This window comes from Echiichthys vipera (assembly GCF_963691815.1).
Source record: "Echiichthys vipera genome assembly, chromosome: 3".
Taxonomy (NCBI): Eukaryota; Metazoa; Chordata; class Actinopteri; order Perciformes; family Trachinidae; genus Echiichthys; species Echiichthys vipera.
In genome coordinates this window covers 29,086,122-29,111,538 of record NC_139828.1, presented here as the reverse complement: position 1 = coordinate 29,111,538, position 25,417 = coordinate 29,086,122, and the positions used below count along the sequence as shown (strand labels likewise).

The 25,417-nt window shown below is 40.5% G+C and overlaps 4 protein-coding genes across 4 annotated transcripts; 2 read left to right on the top strand and 2 right to left on the bottom strand.

Annotated features, from left to right (window-relative positions):
• Nucleotides 1-118: 118 nt before the first annotated feature.
• On the bottom strand, nucleotides 119-3,207 carry magoh (mago homolog, exon junction complex subunit). Its single transcript, XM_083911278.1, has 5 exons — nucleotides 3,049-3,207; nucleotides 2,637-2,695; nucleotides 2,163-2,273; nucleotides 900-982; nucleotides 119-339 (listed from the first exon to the last, which is right to left on the bottom strand). Exons 1-5 carry the CDS (start codon nucleotides 3,137-3,139, stop codon nucleotides 240-242), a joined length of 444 nt encoding a protein of 147 aa, XP_083767404.1. The 5' UTR covers nucleotides 3,140-3,207; the 3' UTR covers nucleotides 119-239.
• A 498-nt stretch (nucleotides 3,208-3,705) lies between these two features.
• On the top strand, nucleotides 3,706-5,357 carry aatf (apoptosis antagonizing transcription factor; the record flags this gene model as incomplete). Its single annotated transcript, XM_083940223.1, has 1 exon — nucleotides 3,706-5,357. The coding sequence occupies exon 1, from the start codon at nucleotides 3,741-3,743 to the stop codon at nucleotides 5,355-5,357; it is 1,617 nt and encodes a 538-aa protein (XP_083796349.1). The 5' UTR covers nucleotides 3,706-3,740.
• Nucleotides 5,358-8,185: 2,828 nt separating this feature from the next.
• uck2a (uridine-cytidine kinase 2a) lies at nucleotides 8,186-14,711 on the bottom strand (the record flags this gene model as incomplete). The annotated part of the gene is made up of 7 exons (XM_083940387.1): nucleotides 8,186-8,322; nucleotides 9,719-9,767; nucleotides 9,875-9,972; nucleotides 10,911-11,053; nucleotides 11,565-11,661; nucleotides 12,660-12,819; nucleotides 14,607-14,711. The coding sequence occupies 7 exons, from the start codon at nucleotides 14,709-14,711 to the stop codon at nucleotides 8,186-8,188; spliced, it is 789 nt and encodes a 262-aa protein (XP_083796513.1).
• A 2,451-nt stretch (nucleotides 14,712-17,162) lies between these two features.
• On the top strand, nucleotides 17,163-22,452 carry tmco1 (transmembrane and coiled-coil domains 1). The gene is made up of 7 exons (XM_083911274.1): nucleotides 17,163-17,350; nucleotides 18,524-18,601; nucleotides 18,704-18,763; nucleotides 18,907-18,953; nucleotides 19,116-19,183; nucleotides 19,994-20,138; nucleotides 21,968-22,452. Exons 1-7 carry the CDS (start codon nucleotides 17,281-17,283, stop codon nucleotides 22,064-22,066), a joined length of 567 nt encoding a protein of 188 aa, XP_083767400.1. The 5' UTR covers nucleotides 17,163-17,280; the 3' UTR covers nucleotides 22,067-22,452.
• Nucleotides 22,453-25,417: the final 2,965 nt, after the last annotated feature.

The following is a 25,417-nucleotide window of genomic DNA, read 5'->3' as shown; positions in this document are numbered from 1 at the left end:
TATTGTAGTTCTATTCTCCTGAATATATTACGCAAGAATGCAAAATTCTCATTGAGCCATATCAGCGAAGAACACTTAAAAATGAAATATTACGATTCGCTTAGACAAGCAGTAGATTTTTCTCATCCTTTATTTAAAATAAAAAACAGTTCCACCAAAAGCAAATGTACAAATGCGGTAGTACAACAAACAGAAACATCAGCTAAAGCAATTAAAATGAGAAAAACAAAAATCCTCGTTTAGATAGGCTTGATCTTGAAGTGTAGGCCGATGAGACTGAAGACGAGACATTTCAGATCCTGCACCAGGTAGTAGAACACGCGAAGACCTTCAGGGTCCCTGAAACAGTGCCGTTAGAAAAGTTAAGCCCTTTTGTCATTGGCAAATATACAGTGTCTACTTCCCCAACTCCTGGATAAAGGACTCCCTGGGGATGTGCTCAAAATGTCAATATGGAAATATATCATGACATACTCCTGGCTCATGTAGATGCTACCGCACTGGCACAACAGCAACAACAAACACTATGATGGCTGTTTTGAAAAAGAAACCTCATTTATGGTGCAATAAAGCCAACCGTTGACTGCCAAAGCCAGTCCACATTAGACATTTCTCCATGCAAAACATTTATTCAATCATGTTGAGTTTAAAAATGTGAGAATATTTGATTTTCCTTTATAAATGACTTGGAATAGAAACTATTTTTTATTGCACTTGTAAGTTCTCTTTGTGCCCGTATCACAGAATTATTTAACTGTATTGATCCTCACTGGGGAAAATTCACATGTACATAATAAAGAACTGGAAAATCTGTGTAGGACATGATCATAATTAAAAAATGGACATGTATTACAATCTGTATCATGAGGTCAAAGGTCATACCCAGCCCTAATACTCACTTTGACTGGTTGACGTCAATCAAGGAGCCAATTTTGGAAGTTGTGAATGAAATGTGCTCATCTCCAATGACGATCTCCAGTTCCTGTGAAAATTAGGAGAAAAACGGCCGGGTTATTTTCAAGGCTTCAAAAACATTGGTCAAATCCATCAATGCAGAGTTGATGGAAAACAGCACCAGAGCTGATGTGTGAACGGGAAAACACAATATCAATGGGTTGTCCGAAGATTTAAAGGTGTGGTGTAAAGCTGCAAAGCTAAATCATTTAGTTGTCAACTATTAAATTAATCGCCAGCTATTTTGATTATCAATAAAACAGTTTGAGGGTTTTTTTAGCCAAATTCTCTGACTCAAGCGTCTGAAATTGGAATATTTCCTGGTTTCTTTCCTCCTCTATGGCAGTAAACCGAATATCTCTGAGATGTGGACAAAACCAGAAATTTTAAGCATCACCTTCGGTTCCGGGAAACACTGATCAACATTTTTTTTTCTACCATTTTCTAACATGTTAGGGACCAAACAAATAATTGAATGATCTAGATCAGTGGTTCTCAAACTTTGTACATGAAGTACCAATAAATATCAGGCTCTCACCAGTACCACCCCTCAGACCAATGTAAAAATACACTGTTCAGCTACGGACAGGAAGGTTTATTCCTGATCAGAAGATTATTTATTGTTGACTGTCTTCAGCCACAGCCACGCTGTAGGAAGAACATCAGAACTGATATGTCAGGGTTTTCAAACCAAACGTTTTACCTCTGCTCACTATCTTACCATCACAGTTTAGCTCATATCTTATGAACGTGACTGATTACTTAAGTAATTTCTTAGTAGTATATTAATTTATTAATTAATGTTTCATTTTGGAGATTTCTTCACATACCACCAGAGAGCTTGAGTATTACCAGTGGTTACCAGAACCACAGTTTGAGAACCAGTGCTCTAGATAACAATCAATAAATTAACAATTGATTGTTGCAGCCCTAGTGGAGTTTAATGGGGTGCTCTGTGCATGCAATCAAACTTTGTAGCCTTATTTAAATAATATGAGGTCATATAAAAGTTTCCCTTTAAGGTCAGAAAATCTGACAGGTTACAGAATGCTGTGCAACACCATCAGCGTTAAAAAGGTGAAAGTGAGCAATGTACAAAATAACTATATAATATATCATATATAATAACTATACAGGATTACAGAACTGGAGAGAACATGGGTATGTAAAAGCCTTGCCACTGTCTGACGGGGACGGGAATCACAAACCTGTCTGCCAACTCTGTCCGGGGGTGGCCACAGAGCATCGTCTTCCTTGGTGATCTCACTGTCGTCGATGATTCTCTTCAGCTCCTCCATCACACTTTTGTGTACATATGCCTGGGTTGGTACACACAACAAAGATGGACCAGGTTAAATGTGTGGAGCTGGGCCAACTTAATTTACAAACATGAATTGTATGTTCGGGGCTGTGCTTGGACTGAGAAACAATGAGTCTCGCTCTGCTTGGTTGACCACCATTACCAAGCCCCCCAATTCATGCCCTCAACATCCAGTTACATGGACTACTGCATGAAAACACTAAAACACATAATATATTGGGATATTGTAAAATATTTTAATCTTATGTTAACAGTGCTAATATATAGTGCCACCTGGCGACAATGGAAGAAACCCAAACAGCGTGGACTGCAGATGATTGGGTTTTTAAGGTACAGGGACGTGTTTGTAAATGAATGTTACCTCTTTCCTGATCATGACGTCATTCTTGTAGTTGCTGTTGTTTGCGTACCTCAGTTTACCTGCAAGAAAAAGTTCAGTTTACATTAGAAAACACTGAAATGCTATCACTTTAAGCAAAACCGAACGGACTTTACCATTCATACAAGCCACATGGCGCTTAAACACACATATATCACCTAATCACTACTGGATGACTAATAAATATTACAACAGTATTAATTCAGTAAAGATATTAACTATTATCATTTACAATGCACTGGAAACTAGGGAGACAAATTGGCGGTCGCTAGTGCAACTCGTCTCGAGTGCGCTGCGGCCTAAGTTAGCCATTACCGGGTGGCTGCTGGCTAGCGGAGTTAGCTCAGACTCAGGGGAAGCTAACGCGTTTGTATTACCGCCAAACTGAACTTACCGTCAGGTCTGAATTCAAATTCCAAGAACTCGTGTCCAAACTTTCCCTTGTGACCAACATAATATCTCAAGTAGAAGTCACTTGTTGACATCTTTGCTCTCCAGAAAGTACTCTTTCTGGTAGGTCTGCGGAACAAAACTCTAGCGAGAGCAGCACAGAAGCCTTGAGTCTCGTCAACCGTGTGCGCATGCGTATTGGGGGTACCGGAAAGAGAAAACATTTGCGCCCCGAAATTTGTCTTTCAGGAAGTTGGCACTAAACCTGAATATCATGTCCATTCTATAAAAAAAGCCCCCCAAATCTGTTTTTGCCAGTTCACTTTAGGACTCAAACTTCTCCATTAAGCCGAGTTAAATGTAGCATACAAATTGGATACAGTATGCTTTTACCCTTGAATGTAGAAGCTAACACTCAAATCGATAATTTGATAATAAATCCTGTCTCTCGGCCAAAATTTTCAAAATACAAAACGTAGTATGTTTGTTAACATATTTATTTATATTTGTTTTAGTATTTTGTTTTTTACTTTTCTAGTTTTGTTCTGAATTTTCCCAGTGGCTTGTTCTGCCTGGAAGACTGTACCCAGGTCTTATGGCTTTCAGGATCGTCGCATACTACAGACGTCATCACTTCCCGCACTGAGGGAAGGTCCTGACTACAGTTACACGTGTGGTGGTTCTAAACCTTTACCCATGGCCGGCTCGTTCTCTCAGGAGCTAGAGGAACTGTTGAATCCTTTGCCTAAATTCGCTGATCCAGAGGATGACGGCGACGAGGCGACCAAAGCCAAAGTGATAGACATATTCTGCGAGGACGACGATGAAGATGAGGTCGGCCTCGGTGCCCTGCGGAGGCACAACACATCCCTGCTCTCGGAAACGGACAGACGGTACGTGGGGAAGACAGTCTCCCGTAAACAGCTGCTGATGGATATTGAGGAATCTGGTGAGGAGGATGGGGAAGAGGAGGAGGAGGGCAGCATAAAGCAAGACGAAGAAGAAGAAGAAGATGATGATGAGGAGGAGGAGGGCAGTATAGAAGAAGAAGATGATGATGATGAGGAGGAGGAGGAATTGGTGACCAGTGATGTTCAATCAGCTGCTAAACTGGCATCCAAGGAAAAGGGCTCTGACATGACTTTTCCTCGGGGAGTGGACTTCCACAAACTGACGGAGGGCATGGATGACCTGGGAGTGAGTGAAGATGAAGACGACAACAGTGGCGAGGAGGACGCCGAAGGCAGCGATGACGACGAGATGGAAGACGACGTCGACGAAGAGGGCGAGGGAACTGTCCGCACATTTTCCCAGGACAAAGTCGACGCGGAGGTTGAGAAGGGGAAGGCCGTGAAGGACCAGCTGGCCCTTTGGGACCAACTACTCGAGGGTCGTATCAAACTCCAGAAAGCCGTGGTGACCACCAACCGGCTCCCTCAGCCGCAGACCTTCCCAGAGTTCAAGAGGAGGGGCGGGGCGGAGTACGCCGGGGAGCTGAAGAACACCCACAAAGCTCTGAAAGCCCTTCAGAGATCCCTGCTGGAGCTGCACGATCAGTTGCTGTACCAGAACGCAGACACGCGGACCATCGCTCAGGGGAAGACCGAGGCTCAGGGCGAAGACGAGGAGATAAACAGTGATGAAGGTGAAGAGGGGTCTGTGCACGAGGGTGTAGCACCCAAACGGAAGCTAGAGATGGCAGAGTACCCGGACTTCATGGCCAAACGTTTTGCCGCTTTCCAGCCCTACCGTAACGCCACGTTGCAAAAGTGGCACGACAAAACCAGACTGACTATGGGCAAAAGCAGCAAGGGCTTCGGGGCGTTCGACAGAAACATATTGACGCAGGTGGAGCAGGTGCTGATGGACAACGAGAGGCTGGTGCGGCGCACCCGGACCCGCCGCTCAGAATACAGAGTTCTGGGGAAAGGAGAGGCCTCTGCGCTCACCCCTGAGCTCGTCCCCACAGAGGGAGAGCAACTGGAACAACAGCTAAGAGCCAACGCACATCTCAAGGATCTGGACGAAGACATATTTGACGACGACGATTTCTACCACCAGCTGTTGAGAGAGCTGATCGAGCGCAAGACGAGTGCAGCGGACCCCAACGATCAGGTGGCTATGGGCAGGCAGTGGCTGGCCATCCAGAAGCTGCGCAGCAAGATCAAGAAGAAGGTAGATACCAAGGCCAGCAAGGGGCGTAAAGTCCGATTCCACATCCACAGCAAGCTGGTCAATTTCATGGCGCCCGTCGACCACAGCTCTGTGAGCGACGAGGCACGCAGCGAACTGTATCGCGGGCTCTTTGGCTAGAACTCCTCAGTCAGGGAGTGACGTGAAGGAGGTGCTGTGGGCGCACATGCCGCAGAGTCACAGTGTGAACAAAGCAGTGGCTTTTTTCTTCACACACTCAGGACTGATGCTGAACAGCAGTTTGTGTTCGGACAGAGAGGAGCGTCACCGAATGTGGACTCTTCCTAATTCCCTTTTTATCCTGAGTTTGTGTTTCAGTATGTATTTTTGCCTCATGAGCAATGTGTGATCAAATATGTAATACTTGAGTGTTTCCACCAAAACAAAATGAATAATGAATGTTAAAGGAAAACAGTGAATATGTTTTTCTTCCGTCACCAAGTCTCTTATGATTCAAGTAAAGTTTGTACTTTAATATGGCCTCTTTTTTTTGTAAGATTTTTTTTTTGGGCAGTTTTTCAAGTCTTTATTATATAGGGCCGTCAGGAAATGGGGTGAGAGAGAGGGGGGGGAGACATGCAGCAAAGGGCCGAAGGTTCGACTCCTTCCTGCAGCCGCTGCCTCGGGGACCTTCAGCCTCTTTACATGGGGCGACTGCTCTAACCACCCATGGCCCCTTTTTCTGTCCTAACGCATGCTGTATCCCAGTTCCATGCAACATAAACAGCTTATATGGTATACTTATAGTAAACTGTTTTTCCAGTTAGTATACAAGAAATGAGCCCATTTTACTGCTTTGTACTTACAGGGTATGACAATATTTGCATTGTATAACCCCCCCCCCAAAATGTAGTTATTTTTGTCGTTTTTCCATCCATAATTTCAAAATATATATAATTGTGGATTGCATTGTGGGAGAAAAGCATCCAACGGCAGCAGGGCCCGAGAGGAGATCTCGACATTTCCCTTAGTATTAGGATAATTCTACTTGATTAAGTTAAATTGCAAATTCTGTAATATTTTTCTATTCTCAACAAGTGTAAAAAAAATGCTCCTCTGGGCAGACTTTGAAATATGTAGAAATACTCAGAGTAACCTTTTGGTTAGCATGCATTAACATCTCACAATGTTAACACAGTGGGGTTTTTAACTCTTCGGACATCATGTGAATGCAGCACATTGCTCTATTTTGCAGTGTTAATGATAGTGAGGCAGTGGTGATACACTGAGCGAACAAGAAGAGAAGAGCACAGGTTTACGTTCATCACGGGGGGGGCACATTAGGTGGGTGGTCTGAGTGTCCACTCTAGATAAATGTGTCCAACACTTAATTTCCTGCAGATGGGTGGATTTTTCTGCACAGTTTACGGTGGAAGCTATTGAAATGATAAAAAAATGAAAATGACTCAAATGCACTGTAACTGCTTTTACTTGGTAAAGAACCACTACAACGAGTAATAACAAAATAAGCTCATTTAGGCTGTTAGAAGCTGAACCTTCAACCTTTTCTTGGTATTTACAATATGGCACCAAGCAAATGGCTTCTCCTGATATAAACTGAAAAAAATAAATATATATTTATATATATAAATATATATATATATATATATATATATATATTTATATATATATATATATATATATAAATATATATATATATATATATATTTATATATATAAATATATATATATATATATATATATTTATATATATATATATATATATATATATATTTATATATATATATATATATATATATATATATATATATATATATATATATATATATTTATATATATATATATATATATATATATATTTATATATATATATATATATATATTTATATATATATATATATATATTTATATATATATATATATTTATATATATATATATATATATATATATATATATATATTTGAGTAAAACGTATTAAAAAAATCAAAACAAGAATTTAGAAGTGATGGATGTGTCAACTCAAGCAAACAAAGAGTACCTGAGAAACTTTATAGGAAGAAGACAACACTAAACATTTACAGAACGCTGTACATTGGGTCTCTTGTACTTCATGACAGTTCACAAATCAATTCATTTAGTGACGCCATTGTCGGCGTCAAAGCAAAATAATATTTTGTGGTCATTTCACAACACAAGTAATTGTCTTGACGTTCTCGACATCTCGCTGAATCGATTCAAATGTCAGTATCACAGTGAAATAAAAATCAGATCCAACACAATTAGTCCACAAAGACGGGACAGAAAATGATCTTTGGTGATGTCATACATCAGACGATTTGAGGTGGGAATCGGTTGTTTTTTTTAACTAATAACTGACTCGCTTTGTTAGATTTAGACACTACGATGCAAGTGCAGCTTGGGACAGGAACGTCCAAACTCTCAATCCAGTAGTACAGTCTCAAAATCAGAATATGCTTCATACAGAGCATGAAAAAAAGAAGTCAGGTTGCATCGATAAAGGGAATGAGCGAGGTCACAAGGTGCACCTTTAACAGTGTTGAGATGGGTAAGGCCATTAGATAGCACACTGCATTCATTGTATGGTTAAAGGCTGTCAAGTGTTGGGACATCTTTTTTTAGACAGCATAACTGGATTTTGGAAAGTTGGTTTTGGTGCTGTAGTAAAGGCAAGCAGCAGTTGTAAGTTAAACTGAATTAACAGTTAGCCCCTTTGGATTTCTTCCATCTCATACAGTTCACTAACTAAAGAGTAAATATATTTGAATAGAACCACTTTAAACCAGCTCCACAAAGGAATGGATTCTGTTCTCATTCGTTTGCTCAGTCCAAAAACAATCAGATGAAAAAAAAAAAAAGGCCTTTTGATTCCCTGGCACTTACTCCTGCCCCGTAAGCCACATTTAGAGCACATTTGGCCCATACAGGACAGGTGAACCCTCCTTCCTCTCTGCGGGCAGCGCTGCACTCAGTGGGGCCGACTGCTGGACTCCATGTTTGGCTGTTTCTTTGTTGTTCCGTAACCGTTGAACCAACCGTTCAGCCGTTTGGTCAGGCCACCGGTGAGAATATCCTGGATGTGCTGAACTATGAGATTTATGGCAACTGTATAAAGAGACAAAGAGATTGTTTGATCATGGTGAGCCACAGTTTGTGTGTCTGATGCATTACCATTACATTTGAGTCACAAAATCACACCGAGACCTTTGAAAAACCCAGAAGGTTATCTGACCAAATAAATCTAAGTCAGAATTGTACATATTGTTTCTTTCCATTATTTTGTATTTTGGGGTTTTATACCGAATTACTTGTTTCCAAATAACTATTCAGCACACCTGGTCAACACAAGGTTTAAAGCAGTGCATTCTCAAGTTTCTTTGTGGGAAAACTCAAGATTTACAGATATGTCAACAAAATCCTAAGAGTGTTAATCGACTAAGAATGGATTTAAATGAGGACGGCCCTAGTGTACACTTGTAGACAGGCTCAGCAGCGGCCACGCGATCATAGATGTGACAGTATATATCAGCCACCCTCCATTCCAGCGTACCCAAAAAGTTCTGTCAGGCGAACCCAAAGACCACCTGAGTGGACACCATTCCTTTATTTCTTGCACCGTCTGCTGTAACCGTCCAGAATGGCAGCTTCAGTTCCATGTGTCAAACCCCTCAGCTCTCATGGGATCTGAGAGTGTGCCCCAACATTCATTTAATCATTTAAGAATGTTTACGGAAATGTCCAGACTAAAATATCTCAACTTCAGGATGGAGCAGTCATTGTCCCCAGAAGATCAATTCGGATGATTTTAGTGATCCTGACAAAATACCTGCAAAATTACTGACATTTCATTAGCCGTAGTGGTATTTTGTGTTAGCATTGGCACTGTGATCATGTTAGCACAATGACATTAGCATTTAGCATTTTTCTAAAATATCTCAACTTCTCAATTCTGATGATTTTAGTGATCCTGACAAAATACCTGCAAAACTACTGACATTTCATTATTTTTGCGCTAGCATTGGCACTGTGATCATGTTAGCATTACGACACTAGCATTTAGCTCAAAGCACCACTGTGCCCGAGCACTGCATCACTGCTAGCATGGCAGTCTTGTTCAAAGATATGTGGGTATTTATTTTCAAAGAACTGGATGCTTCACTCTGGGATTTTGATAAAACGGTAACACATGAGAGGCACAACCTGGGATTAGCTCAGGGAATGTATCCTGCTTCAAGACAGTCACACTATCTACTGGATTGTTTTCTTTTCCACTTTGTTTCGAATGTTTCAAGGTTTGTTGTTTTTTTCTTTTCTCAACTCGACAGACAGAGCCGTTTTGTTCTCCCAGCAGCAGATGCTTTTGCTTCCTTAGTTTTGAGAGTGCAATTCCCAGCTCAGAGGTCGACGATAAACACAGCTGTGTCCTTTATGATAAACTAGTGTCCGAAACATTTGGTTCTCTTTACCATTATCTCTGAGCTCCAAAAGCACAAATACTCACCAAGATTGTCAACTCCTCTTGGTATGATCACGTCGGCGTATTTCTTCGTCTAAATCAAGTCAATAAAAAGCACAAAGGTTTGACCATGAGTGGATGCTCAGGGGCAGCGTGAAACTGAGTCGAGTCGTGTTACAGCACGTGTAGAACAGCACTTACTGGCAGACAGAACTCCTCGAACGCAGGCTTGACAAAAGTAATGTACTGTGCTAGAACGCTTTCCAAGTCCCGTCCACGTTCATTTATATCCCGCAGTACTGGTGAAAATGAGACCGGGGAAAAGGTGTCGTTAAGTTAAAAAAAACACCAGTAGTTTGAGGTTTCATAAAAAAAATGCTTATTCGCTAGAGTTACAGTAGATGAGTCTCGTGTCAGTAAGCTACCACCAATTTGTTTAATCAGACTCCAGGAATATCCAAGTAACCCCACATACTGTAAACATGTTTTTACACGTTTTTTTTTACAGATTAAATCAAAAGGTGCATGCTCAATAGTGAGTTCAAGAGTTTCTAGTCTAGAGTTCTAGTAGAGCTAGCTGCTTCCTCCCGCTTCCAATCTTTGCGCTAAGCTAACCACCGCCAGTGTTAGTTCCACATTTACTATACAATCTTCACATCCAATTCTCAGCGAGAAAGTGAATAAGCTTACTTCCCAAAATGTCCGACTGTCTATTTTTGTCTTGCCACTTGTGTTTAAACAGAAGCTAGCTGCGGGCAGGATAGTGTGCTGCGCTATAGCTAGCCAAGTTGCTAATTACCAATAGATGAATCGACTACCCATCTACTGTAGCTAACGTTATATAGCAAATTCGATCACGGGGCCAGCATTGTTATCTGTGGTCAAAACAATACACAAAATAACTGAGTGTACTGAAGGTTGTTGTAACATTGCCACACTCATTAGCTTAGTGGCAGCATGAGCCACTTGTCACAGTAGCATATCGCAGTAAGATGACAGTTACAAAGCAAAAAAAAGGAAGAAGAAGCGAGAACTTTATAGGTTGGATGACTACTGATGAGCAAATGGAACAATACTCGAGTACTCACGCCCAACCCTAGTTTATATGGAAGTTTAATCAGAAGTTAGCCCGCTACAACTGTCACAGTTCTTGGTAGCATACGCATAAAAATGGCTGCCTCTCTAAACATCCTGCAACTTTGATCGTTCTATTATTATTCCATTTCTGTGGTGTCACCTCTTCGGGATAGACGTGTATCTGCGTCAGTGTCCACGAACAGCTTCATTTGGAAAAGGTCTCGGATCTCCTGAGAGTAGAACATCAGGATGCCCTCAAACAGCACCACGTCAGCAGGGTACACTGTCACCGTCTCTTCCTTCCTGCCACACAAAAGACATTCAATATCCAAACACTTAAAGGGTGCCTAGGTAGTATTTGCTGAACCCAAGAGTGTCAAACTGAGCAATGGTGTGTTTTATTGAACTTTGTAAAGGGCCGTTCTTCTTTCAAAAGTTAGAGTCTCACTTTAAAGCTACATTACAAAATCATCTAGAGTTTCATTTTTTCATTGTTCCAGCGCAACATAGATAAAACAGCAAAACAAAAAGGGACCACACCAGTACTTTGGCAAGTTTTAGTCAACTTTCATATACGTTTTATTACTGATACCATTTTCCATACTGTGGTGTGGCAACTTTTGGTTAACATTAATTTCACTATGCTATGGAAATCGATTTACATTATAAGCTAATTCATTGACCCTAGTGGACATGTCTTCTTGTAAAGTTAATGTTACTGCTGCGTTATGCTTTCACAGTGCCATTGCTGAAACATGCAAATGTACCGTATGTTGTCTCTGTATATATAACCTACTTGATCAGACTCATTCACCTGGAATGGGAAACAAAGTCATAGACAGGGATGTGCACTGTTTTCCCCTCTTTGATGTCCCACAAAGTTGCGGTTATGAGGTCGTTGTCAAATGCATCTACAGAAGGAAAGAGTACAAGGCAGTTCAAATTATTTCTCTAGCAGGATGAAATAATACCAAGCAAAGATCCAAGATCCTGAATCACATACAGATTTAGGGCGCACTCACACTGTCCGTCCGTACCGTGCCCGTGCTTTAGGGTACTTGTTCCCCCCTCCCTCTCCCCCTGCGGCCCAGTCCCGTTTGTACTTACACTCCCTGGGCCTCGGTGAATGCTTCTTGCTGCCTATACGTCATCACGCCGTAATACGTCACACGCATTGATTGAAGTCACCACGATGCATAGCTTTGTTTACAAATCTTTCCATTGACCTCAAAGTTTTTGTGCATCTTGTCGACTGTTTTTGAATATTTTCATCAGACCAAATCTGCAGTAAACACTCCACCTCCGCATCACAGCAACGTGAACCTTTCACCGCCATTGGACCGCGCATGGTCCGTCCTTCTTTTTTCTATGTCCCAACAGGCGCACATAAAATAACAATAGAACCGCCGTAGGCCTCACGCTCGTACACGTGTGCACGCTCGTGCTCATACATGTGCAAAAGTGCCCACCTCTCCCAAACGGGCCGTGCACTCACACTGGTCAAACGAACTAGACTTTAGCCGTGAAACGTGCTTGGGCACGGTACGGCTGGACAGTGTGAGTGCGCCCTTACTGCTGAATAAACAAGGCAGGAGACATATGGCTTCTATCCTCGATTATCTGCTGCCATATGGTACATCTGACCGTAAAGCAAGAATTCTGTATCCTTGTGTGTCATGCCTATCATTCACATATCTCGATAACCGTTCATCTGATGTACTTCACACATGGTGGGTTCAATACTGAGGACCCATGGGAGTGCAGTGTCGAATGTGAAGTAGATCACATGAGCGGTCCTCGGGAATGCTGCCAGCAGCACTTCCGGGCACCAAGCAATAGACACACCCAGAACTGCACTGCACCCGTGAATACAGTGAGTTATGTGATTAAGGGAATAATACGGACATACCTGGGTGGTCAAAGTTGAACTGGCCCTTAAGTGCTTTGGTCTTCTGCTCTGGGGTGAGGACCTTGTAGAAGCTGTCTTGGCTGAGGATGGCCACTTGCCGCTGGTGGTGGTCGATCTCGTTCTGACCCAGCAGCTCCATGATCTTGCTGCACACCGACGACTAGCAGCGCAAGAAGAACAAAACAAGTAGTGTGACTAAAAGAAAAGAAAATGGCTGCCCGAGTTATGTTATTCACCACATCCTGACGTTTTTTTGGAACATGAGTGGTGAAAATGATGTAAAACTTTCATTTACACTTTGTATTTAGCATGTCTTCGTGGCCTGGGAGCATAGCTTGTTCTGTTATGAGAAATCAGTATCTATTTAAACGGCTGCAGACTCGGATTGTTGATCTATCTGAGCCTGGCAGACAGATGCACCCACAGACATAACAGTCACACACCAAACAAAAGATGGCAGTTTCCTCCACACTCATAACATGTGGGAGCGCAGGTGTTCTGTGAGCAGTTACTTTTATGAGAAAAGGGGGGCATAGCACCAGGAAGTCACACCCTCAAGTAACTGTCTTCTGAACCAAGATCGGCTGATTTAACACAGTTACAGTGTCCAAAATGTCACACACACAGCATGCACACACTTGACTCATTTGACTATATCTCTGACATTTCAATAACTTTATTTGTAACAAATTAAAAAATAAGATATAAAGACTTTGATTTTTCCTTTGAGTGAGTATCCTGAATATCCACTCTGAAGGATAATGCAGATACAAGACTTTGTGTCAACGAAGGCACAATGAGATGCCAATGAGCTAGCTGGTAAAGTGAGGTGAAGTACACTCACCGGCCACTTTATTAGGTGCACCTGTCCAACCAAAATGTCTAATCAACCAATCACATGGCAGCATCCACATGCATTTAGGCATGTAGACGTTGTGAAGAGGATGTGCTGCAGTTCTGCCCGAGCATCAGAATGGGAAAGAAAGGTGATTGAAGTGACTTTGAACGTGGCATGGTTGTTGGTGCCAGACGGGCTGCTCTGAGGATTTCACAAACTGCTGATCTACACAACCATCTCTAGGGTTTACAGAGAATGCTCTCAAAAAGAGAAAAGATCCAGTGAGAGGCAGTTCTGTGGGCGCAAATGCCTTGTTTTAGCCAGAGGTCAGAGGAGAATGGCCAGACTGGTTGGAGCTGATAGATATGAAACAGTAACTCAAATATCCACTGGTTACAGAAGACTACACTGACACTTTATTAAGCACCAGGTGTACCTAATAAAGTGTCCGCTGAGTGTAGAAGCGTAGAGGGAGCTGGAGATAGAGGTTACATCCGTGTCACCAAGAAGAAAAAGCCAAGTATCAGCAGATAATCCAGAAACAACAGTACAGATTATGAAAAAAGGGAAATCCTACACTAGGTATATATCCATGAATATGCAGTGACTTGCAGGCAGCATCACACAGTGGCATAAGAGTCAGATTGTGCTTGGTTATTAAGATGAGGAAGTCTGACTTTATTGATTATGTCATGTGACAGGCAGGACCCTGTGCAGCTGATGCCAATGAACTGAAATCGTATCGTTTTACCCTGATCGTTGCCATCGTTGAGTTGAAAACGTATCATTTTAATAGCAATAAGACAGATGGGAGCCCTTAAGTCTGATTTCCATTCATATCACGCTACTTTATCAACCACCTGAGAAAGGGTAGGCCCGTATATTTCACAACACGTTCCCCTGTTTTGACTGGCTGTCGGCGGACTACAATACGCTGATCAAGCAGAACAATCAGTGTGACTGACCTGACAGAAACGTGATAAATACGCTAAGATTTCCTCGCGTGTCATCTTCAAAATGTCCAGAAACAAAACAGTTAGTGTCGGTTCATTCAGACACCTGGTCTAATAAATACCAATAACTACATGAAGCCTCGAATAAACACCAACCTTGCCGCTGGCCGTCCCTCCAGCCACACCGATGATGAAAGGCTGCCGATAAATGCTCTCATTTTCGGCTCGGTCACCTGGCTTTGTGTCGCTGTCGCCTGCCATGCTTCATCTGCAGCGCGATGCGGCCCTGCTCTAAACACACTCACACACACCCACACACACACACACACACACGGGGGTGCCCGCGCTCCTCCCATGTGGTGATGGTCATGATGAAGAGGCATGGTAGCGATGTGGGGAGGATTATGATGCAACGATGATGATGATGAAATCAGAGTTGGGTTTATTACATTCAAATATTGGTTTTGGCCACTTTGTGTTGAATTGTTTTCATTGTGTGAAGCACTTTATACAGTCTACGGTGAAGCACTGCAGCTTTTATTTTGAAAAGGTTTGGACTAAACCAGTGGACTGGCTAAATGTAGCTCTCCATTTGACTGATTCCTTTACTTCTTTCTGTTACAGCCACAGTTTCTTTACAAAAGTCACCTTTCAAAATGTTTTGTAAAAATGTAATACTAACAAAGACGGACGTGTAAAAAATCCTAAATATTCGGCAGGTGAAATTTACATAATTAATTGGATGATTATCTTAGCAAAGCACTCACATTTGACCTATAAACTACCCTATTTTTATATTTATAAAGATTCAGATTTTAAATCATATTTGACCACTATGGAAAACTTAAAACTCAAAAATAAATGTTGTTTTTGTTTTTGTTATAATTATTGTTTCTACATTAAGGACTAGCCTACGTTTTTTGTTCTTTGTTGTTATTATTGTTTCTTCATTTAGGACTAGCATACGTTATTTGTTTTTTCTTGTTATTATTGTTTCTACATTTAGGACTAGCATACGTTTTTAGTTTTTGTTGTTATTATTGTTTCCACATAAAGGACTAGCCTACGTTTTTTGTTCTTTGTTGTTATTATTGTTTCTTCATTTAGGACTAGCATACGTTATTTGTTTTTTCTTGTTATTATTGTTTCTACATTTAGGACTAGCATACGTTTTTAGTTTTTGTTGTTATTATTGTTTCCACATAAAGGACTAGCCTACGTTTTTTGTTTTTGTTGTTATTATTGTTTCTACATTTAGGACTAGCCTACGTTTTTTTGTGGTTTTTATTGTTATTATTGTTTATATATTTAGGACAAGCCTACGTTTTTTGTTATTATTGTTTCTACATTTAGGACTAGCCCACGTTTTTTTGTTATTATTGTTTCTACATTTAAGACTGGCATACGTTTTTTGTAATTATTGTTTCTACATTTAGGACTAGCCTACGTTTTTTTGTTATTATTGTTTCTACATTTAAGACTGGCATACGTTTTTTGTTATTATTGTTTCTACATTTAGGACTAGCCTACGTTATTATTGTTATAATTGTTTCTACATTTAGGACTAGCCTACGTTTTTATTGTTATTATTGTTTCTACATTAGGGACTAGCCTACGTTTTTTGTTATTATTGTTTCTACATTTAGGACTAGCCTACGTTTTTTGTTTTTTATTGTTATAATTGTTTCTACATTTAGGACTAGCCTACGTTTTTATTGTTATTATTGTTTCTACATTAGGGACTAGCCTACGTTTCTTTGTTTTTTTGCTATTATTGTTTATACATTTAGGACTAGCCTACGTTTTTTGTTTTTTGTTGTTATTATTGTTCCTACATTTAGGACTAGCCTACGTTATTTTTTATTATTGTTTCTACATTTAGGACTAGCTACGTTTTTTGTTATTATTGTTTCTACATTAAGGACTAGCCTACGTTTTTTGTTTTTATTGTTATCATTGTTTCTACATTTAGGACTAGCCTACGTTTCTTGTTTTTTATTGTTATTATTGTTTCTACATGAAGGACTAGCCTACGTTTTTTTTGTTTTTATTGTTATTATTGTTTATACACTTAGGACTAGCCTACGTTTTTTTGTTGTTTTTATTGTTATTATTGTTTATATATTTAGGACAAGCCTACGTTTTTTGTTATTATTGTTTCTACATTTAGGACTAGCCTACGATTTTTTGTTTTCATTGTTATTATTGTTTATACACTTAGGACTAGCCTACGTTTCTTGTTTTTTTATTGTTATTATTGTTTCTACATGAAGGACTAGCCTACGTTTTTTTGTTTTTATTGTTATTATTGTTTATACACTTAGGACTAGCCTACGTTTTTTTGTTGTTTTTATTGTTATTATTGTTTATATATTTAGGACAAGCCTACGTTTTTTGTTATTATTGTTTCTACATTTAGGACTAGCCTACGATTTTTTGTTTTCATTGTTATTATTGTTTATACACTTAGGACTAGCCTACGTTTTTTGGCATTGTGTATGGAACATGTAAGAAAAGAAACGTTTATATTGTATCTTTTCAATAAAATAAAAAAGTCCCTCACCTCACACTTCAGTCTTAAAAAATGACAGTGGCCAAGTCAACAAACCTCAAACAGTGTCAGTTATAATCATTGTTTAAACATGAAACCATTTCTGTTGAGACCGTTGAACCGGAAGTACTTTTCCCATGACCTCTCTCTAATGCTGACAGAGCCCTACAGAGCCCTGTGAAACTGACCGGTGTAATGTGCTTATGTGGTTCCATATATAATCTGTAATAACACACTGTATTATTGGTCTGTGCGGTCTGATAAACGGGACTCAGCACCATGAGCACCATGTTCGCGGACACTATTCTGATCGTGTTCATCTCTGTTTGTACAGCGCTGTTAGCCGAAGGTGAGTGAAATCCACCTCAGACAGGCACGAATGCATTTTACTATCGTCAAGGAAACACACTGAAAAGCATACGTTGTACACCGTCATTGGTTAGGTAGCGGTAAAATGTTGTTAACGTTAATAATATTGCATAACTGCTACTTTCAGTACTTTCGGGGAACAGCGGCATGCTAGCATGCTCGCGAATTTAGCTAACCAAGCTAATGCTCGACGTTAACAAGTCAGAGGTCAGAACATAGACAGCGAGCAATACCACTTCCGGTTAAACTTTCATAAATAAACAGTGCGCTAATAATTTTGCTTTATCTGTTTCCTCTTGGAAACTCGTCCTCTGCATTTCACCCATCCTAATTAAATCGTTCAAGTTAAAACGGCTGTTTAGGTTGTTTTGTTCTAAGTTAATGTGACTCTGATAGTGGGCATTTATGCTCCTATTCTCATTGATTGGAGTTTCCCAAGAAAGGGGTTGTTGTCACCCATGGTTGCCACATGTTTTTTCTTCGTAAAAGTTATTTTGTAGCTCATTTTTAAAGTGCCCTTTGACACCGCCTTTAAATTCAGCTGCTGAAAAGCAAACTCTTAAATGCAGGAACATCCAATAATATCCCTTTCATTTATATTTGCTAATTGTCTCTGTGCATTCCCAAGAGCATAACTTCTGAATTAAAGGCCCTGGAAACCCAAATCCACCATATCTTTTTAGATATGTGATTTTAGGAGTGTATGTACATACATTAAGCATATATATAACAGTACTACCAATTAGTTTGAATACAGGTCAGCATGTGACTTTCAGTTCTACTCAGACAGAAAACCAATAAACCGAGAAGGCCACACAAATGTTTTTTACAGTCTGGTATTGGTCTTCGACAAGCTGATCTCTTTATTAACATGACTGATTCTACAAGGAAAAGTTTCACAATGTAAACAAACGCATACCTCCACACAACTCCAGGGTGTTAGTGTTTCTCTAGGACTGCAAAATGTAAATTCTCAATTGATGTGTATGTAACTGTATATTGTGATATGTGATGAAAAACTGCTTACTGGTTAAAATAATCAATAAATAAAGCCTCACACTGGAAAACTCTGACCAAATATCATCTCACCGTGTATTTTACACCACAATGGCAATGGTATCATTTAATAAACTTCTTCTGATTGTCTCTTCAGGGATCACCTGGGTTTTAGTGTATCGCACTGAAAAGTACAAGCGGCTGAAGGCTGAAGTGGAAAAACAAAGCAAAAAACGTAAGTAACTCTCATGTAAACCTCAAACTACTGTTACTTCTACACTGACAGTTTTCCATTTCTGACAGTTTAATGTGTTCTCTGTTGCTTGTTTGATGATAGTTGAGAAGAAGAAGGAAACCATCACAGAATCTGCAGGACGTCAACAGAAGAAGAAAATTGGTAAGGAGCTGCAAAAGAAACTGAAGAAGGTTTAAGCAAACATTGCTCAATTAAAAGGAAAAACCTCAACATTCTGCTGTTATGAACCCTCTTCTTCGACAGTATTCCTTAACACATGACACATGCCTCTGAATGTATTACAGAAAGACAAGAAGAGAAACTGAAGAACAACAACAGAGACTTGTCTATGGTGAGACACGATAAATATATAATGCTTAAGCTCAGTGTAATCCATCATCATATATTGTCATATGAAATGAGATCATGCCTGTGATATTTGAATGTGTCGGTATTTCCAAACTCTAGTCAAATGTAATCCAATTCCAAATTTCTATTTCCTGTTTGTTTTTAGGTGCGCATGAAGTCCATGTTCGCCATCGGCTTCTGCTTTACAGCGCTGATGGGCATGTTCAACTCCATGTAAGTGTAACAAACACAACACAAAGAAAGGTTCAAAAGGTGAGGATTTTTAAGCTGCGCACGATAAATCGTTTGAAACGCGAGTAATGTGTCGCATGATCAAATTTGGACCAGCGCTCCAAACGCGGCGCTCCAAACGCGGCGCTCCAAACGCGGCGCTCCAAACGCGTGAATTCTGATGATGACGCCAACCAGTAAACTGGCTGCTCTCGCTAGAGGTGGCAGCTAGAAGCCCCGCTAGTGAGGCTTTGGTCTCGTTAGTTGGGATGCTAGTCTCGCTAAGGGCCGCAGCTAGCAACCCCACTAGCGAGGCCTCTGCCCCGATCTCCCCTGAGCACACCAAGCTGCTGTTAGCTGGCTGCCGGTTGCTCGTTGGTGGGTGGTGCTGTGTCAAAACAACTAGGGGCCATTGGAGGCTTTGGGACTGCAGCTAGTCTACTCTTCTGATTGGCCAACGCGGGATGGCAGCCAATGCTGATTGGCTGTCGGGCCACATTTTCGAGCGAAAATGTCCTTTTGTCGCATCTGTCCCTGCCCGGTGTGAACGCAGCTTTACATCCACACTGCTACGCTTTCATTCTAAAATAGTGTTTCAAAACAAAAAGAATCTCGAAAGTAACACGAGTATTTGGAGGTAACAATGCACTAGTGTGGCTGTAGCCTACATCTTCATTGGTCATCGAGAGACCAGGAATGTTTGTTTGCATTTTAGCAAAGAACATATGATGTATTCATAGCAAACTTCATCACTCCACTATTTTAAACCTGCCCTTAAGCTATCCCCACTGTCTCGTCTTCTGTCTTGCTCAGCTTTGATGGAAGGGTAGTGGCCAAATTGCCGTTTGTGCCGCTGTCCTACATCCAGGGACTGTCACATCGCAACCTGCTGGGCGAGGACTACACCGACTGCTCCTTTATCTTCCTCTACATCCTCTGCACCATGTCCATCAGACAGGTAACACTCTGAACAACTGTCGACCTAGGGTGGGGTTGATGCCTTTTACTGTATGTCACTGGACAGCAAAAACGCAGTGACCTGCATTCTGCTGAACGTTTGTTCTCCAATTTATGGTGGAAATATATTTATGTAAAGGAAAACACAAAATTCAGGCTCCATGTGACAATTCAAAATATAAAAAAAGTGGATTAACTGAATAGAAGGATGTCAGGCGATCTGTATCACTATAAAATATTTATTCTCTTGTAGATGAACTTTTCTTTTTTAATGTTATCTCCGCTGAGTCAACACACGTGTGGTCATGATTGACCCTACTATTTTGTCCTTCTTTGTGTATTTTGTTTAGGGAAGTAACCTCTTGGCATCTGTCCATGTCAATACTACTTTTATTAATTTTAATTAATTCATAAACCCCTGGGTTTTAATGTGTTTCAGCAACATTTCTACTCATGATCAAAACTTTCTGAACATTGAAAATAGGCTTTAATTCATTCCATCTGTGTTCTCTGAGACTAGGAGAATAAATACAGGGTTCCTTCGCAGTATGGAAAAATATGGGATTAATTTGAGTCATTTCCAGGTCTGGATAAGTCTGGAAAAAGAGTATGGAAAAATGTTTGTGGTTTTTTTCCAGGGTATTATCTCTCTTTCTAAAAATAAAATATATAAATATATACAAATCAAAACGAGTTTACTAACGCAACCCATCCGGCCTGTAGATGATATTAAACTAATCAAATGGCTTTAGAATGGTGTCAGGTTACCATGGTTTCCGCTGGCCGCGCAAACCTATTTGTCGTCTACATTTTATTCATGATTTATTTGTATTTATCCTTATTTTATTGATTTACAGTATTACTCCATCTAAAGCCAATGAAGCACAGCCTTGTGTTTTCTTTTGTAGTTTCCTGGTTAATGGTTCATCTCTACTGTTCCTCTCTGTAGTGTTACAGGTTCACAGTTATTCATTTCACTCTTTTAGCATTTAGCTGGAATAAAATGCTGTACGTTGAACATGTCTTAGTTTGGAGTTCATTCACTTATATGAGCTACAATACATAGGTAAAATTTCTTGTTACTAAGCAACATAATGGCAAACCTAGTCCGTATTAAACATATGTGTTAAAGTTGGATTTTGTAACTATTTATTGACATAATTATCTAACAATTGGTATTCAGATGTTTAATATCGATGGAAATTTGATTCTGAAAAGGTCTGCAATTTTGTGTAGGAACCCTGTAAATAGTTATAATTGAAATAGTTTAAATCACAATATTTCAAGAAAAAAACTACCTGTCCCATGATCTACTGTGCATGGAGATAATGCTCTGCTGCTATGGTAGCATTCCCTTGGGTCCGTCTAACAGACTCCGAACCTAGTTTGGGACTCGAATCAGTTCAGGAAGTCCGTGGTAAAATCAACGTCATGTATTGCGATACGTATCGTATTGTTGCCATTGTCATTGAGTATTGTAGTGATTATCTACGGCAGCAGAATGGTGTATGTGAGATTGACCTTAAAATAAACTACAGTGGCCATGTTCATCGTAATAAAGGTCCCCCAGTGAAACACTGTGGCTCATGATGTGTGTTCTCTGTGGCACAGAGGGATAAGATAAATCAGGCTGCACACACACAGTACTTGGTAGAAGAAGACATTCATTGTTGGTTTTGTCTTTGCTTGGGTTTGGGCACAGTGAGAAAAATGGAAATCTCAAATAAGTATTCTATCAAAATGAAATTACAGCTTTAAATTTGTGTTTACACCTGCTCTTTATAAACTTTCATTTCTGAGCGGTTTTGTTCTTTGTTTTTTTTTCTCCAGAACATTCAGAAGATGCTGGGTCTGGCGCCCTCCAGAGCTGCAACAAAGCAGGCCGGAGGATTCCTGGGACCGCCCCCCCAGGCAGCCAAGTTTTCCTAATGGTCAGACATGTCCGACAGTGTCCCTGCACTGGCTGTTTGCAGTCGTGGCTCCCTCTTCAGTGCACAGACAGAACTGACTCTGCACTGCTCCAGCACACACATTGATGCAGCTACCGTACCACCACTACCTTCAGTTGGATGTTTTGTTTATTTAACTTTAAGATTGTCTCATTTAGAAATGATTTAGAGGAAGAAAATTAGTTCTTAATTGCATCGTTAACCAAAGGATACAAATGTCTGCCTTGTGTTCAGAACATGCCACACTTTGTTTTGAGATTTTAATGATTAATCGGCACAGGAACACCTGATCCATTTGTCAGTATTATGGTATGTCATTGCTTGTATCCTTGTTTCTTACATATTAAAAATGTTTTATGATTACAATTAAGTAGTCCATCCATCCGCTTTCATGGGGCCCACTTTTCCAGTTGGACATGCCCACGAGGCGTCCCGATAAGACGTCCGAACCACCTCCACCTACTGGCACCTTTCAACGTAAAGGAGCAGCCACTCTGCTCCGAGCTGCCTCCGGAGTCTCACCCTTTATCTTACCCCCCGATGACCAGGGTCAGACCAGGGTCTTCTGCCTCTTCTTCAACCCTTCTTTTTTCAATTCAAAACAGAGCCAGTCAAAAGGGTTAACCCCTGGTCATGACTATTCCGATATGACCTGGGTCAATACCCAGGAGAGATCCACCTGGCTGCGTCTGTTTCCACAAGGAGCACATTTCTCCACCTTCCTCTGCTGTTTACGGATCCGCCTGCCTGCCTGCGTGCGTGCGTGCATGCGTGTGTGTGTCCTCACTTTTTTAAAGGTCTGTTTGGGGGTTAAGGTTGGTGGTTTTTTAAGGTGGAATCAGGTTTATGATCAGGGTCATCATTGTCAATGAGTGTTCTCACAAATATCGATGTATAGAATGTGTGTACCTTTAAGACACAACGGACAAATATGTGGAACAAGTATGTCATTTTAAATATCACAAATGGGGGCGGCCGGTGGCTGAGAGTTGGAGCAGTTGCCCCATGTAAAGAGGCTGATGGTCCTCCAGGCAGCGGCCGAAGGATCGACTCCGACCTGCGGCCCTTTGCTGCATGTCTCCTCTCTCTCTCACCCCATTTAATATCTGTCATTAGTAATAAAGACGCTTGAAAAACTGACAGAAAATAATCTATAAAAAAAAAATCACAAACAATAGTGGCATCGGGCTATTCCTAATAAATAGAGCTCCTGCCATAGGTGACGGTTGGAGTGTAGACTGAATGGTAACGGTAACAATAATAACCATGACCTCTGCACCAAAGGCCTGTCCATTCCACACTATTTTACCCTCACTCGTGAACTCTTTCCTTCTCTTTAGTCGTGTTTTTCATTATGATCCACTTATTCTGGATTTGTTCTTTCTCCCTCTGGAATCCTGAATCCCCTCTGTACTGCCATCTTTGCACACTTTGTCAGGGACAGCCAGGAGGCGACCGACCGTCAAGACTGTGCTCCCTGGCGACCACCAGCCCATCACCCCCCCCCCCCCCCCCCCCCCCGCAGGATAAATGGGTGTACAGCTGGTGGCCCTCATCGCATCCTGACGTGTGCTCAGAGCCTGAGAAGGGCAGCTGACTGATATCTTCAACCTGTCAACTGGCCCAAGCATCTGTCCCCGCCCTTTTCAGAACCACCGTATTCATATCAAACCTGCAGCTGTTTACTCTGTATATATGATCTACTGTGAGTATTATATGTAATAACACTCTGCCCTTTATTTATACCTGCATTGCTTACTATGTTCATACTGTATATTATAGTGTGCTCCTACACACTGTCAATACTGTTCATAGTGCTGTATATTTGAAGTGGATTCATGCCACTTCCAGTTTATTCCACATTCTATTTTATTCAACTCAACTTTATATATTTAGCACCTTTCTTACGAGCATGCAGCCCAAAGTACTTCAAAGAGCAAAATTGAAACAGACAAATAAACAACAATTAAAATGAAACAATGCTATGTTGAAAATGCTAATAAATAAACATTTAAAAAAGCAGTAGAATAAAATAAACCAGGGTTCAAAATAATGTATAAACAACGATTAATATGTAAAAACTAAGGCTGTAACTTTAAAGCCTGTGTAAAAAGGATGGACCTTTAATTTCCTTTCAAAGGTCCAGGCAGAGCATGCCATCCTATTATCCAAAAAGATAGGGCTTTAATTTCCTTTTAAAAACAGAGAGCATGCCGTTCTAATATCCAAAAAGGTAGGTCTTTAATTTCCTTTTGAAAGTACAGAAAGTGGGTTGACCTCTGGCTCACCCGGTGGAGCGTGCGCCCCGTGTCGGCTGAGTCACTGACCCTCGGCCCTTCCGCCCCCCTTCTCTCTGTCCCTTTTCCTGTCATTCTCTAGCTTTTCTAATAAATTCAATAAAAAAGACAGAAGATAGTTTAAATAAATACAGAGGAAGCATGCCATTGTAATATCCAGAGGCAGTGACCAGTTTATGGACATCAAACCCGTACTTCTGTGGGACATATAAGGACATTTAAAAGAAAAAAGTGGAGGATCTTACTGAACTGTCTGGGGAAAAATGAAAGAAAGTATTTAAATTATGGAGGGGCAACCGAGAGCTTTAACTAGTAAAATGACTTTAAAATCAATTCTAAAATGTACAGCCATGCGGTGTCTTAATAACGGTAATGTGATCCATGATGTGATGGACAGGGACTTTAATATTTTACATTAAGTAGCAGGACAACAGTGTAGAAAGTCCCAGGTCGAGATACAGTCATGTATTTAAAATTTAACCAAAGTAAAAGTATACAGAGCATTGGTTATATTCTTAAAGTGACATGAGTCAAAGCAGGCTCTGCCAAATGGGCTATTTTAGAATATATATTATATTATTGTGTATATAATGATAAAACTACTACTACTGCTGCTACATCCATGGGTTGGGGAAGGTGGGTGCTGAGGGTGCTGCAGCACTTCATATTGACAAGGAGTGAAATGACACTGTGTGTAGATATATACAACGTATAAATGCTTTACTTTATTTCTGTTATTTTGTTCAGAATTTGGTAGAATTCCCTCTGTGTCTATACCACTGCTGTAGCATGTTTTTTTTTAAATAACCAACAAAAACCTTTATTTAGTGAAAAAAACAATGATCAAAGTTAGAGAACAGTAACCATTGTGTCAGAAGAGAAGATTTAACAGTGTTTTCTTCCCTAGGATTCAAAAATGAACAGGAAGTGTAGAGGCCACAGCTTTGAATGACTTCAGCACATCTGCGCCCACAGGACATCACTAGTTTCTCACACTGCTCTGGTTTGATCTGGGTCCATTCTGACTCAGTCTC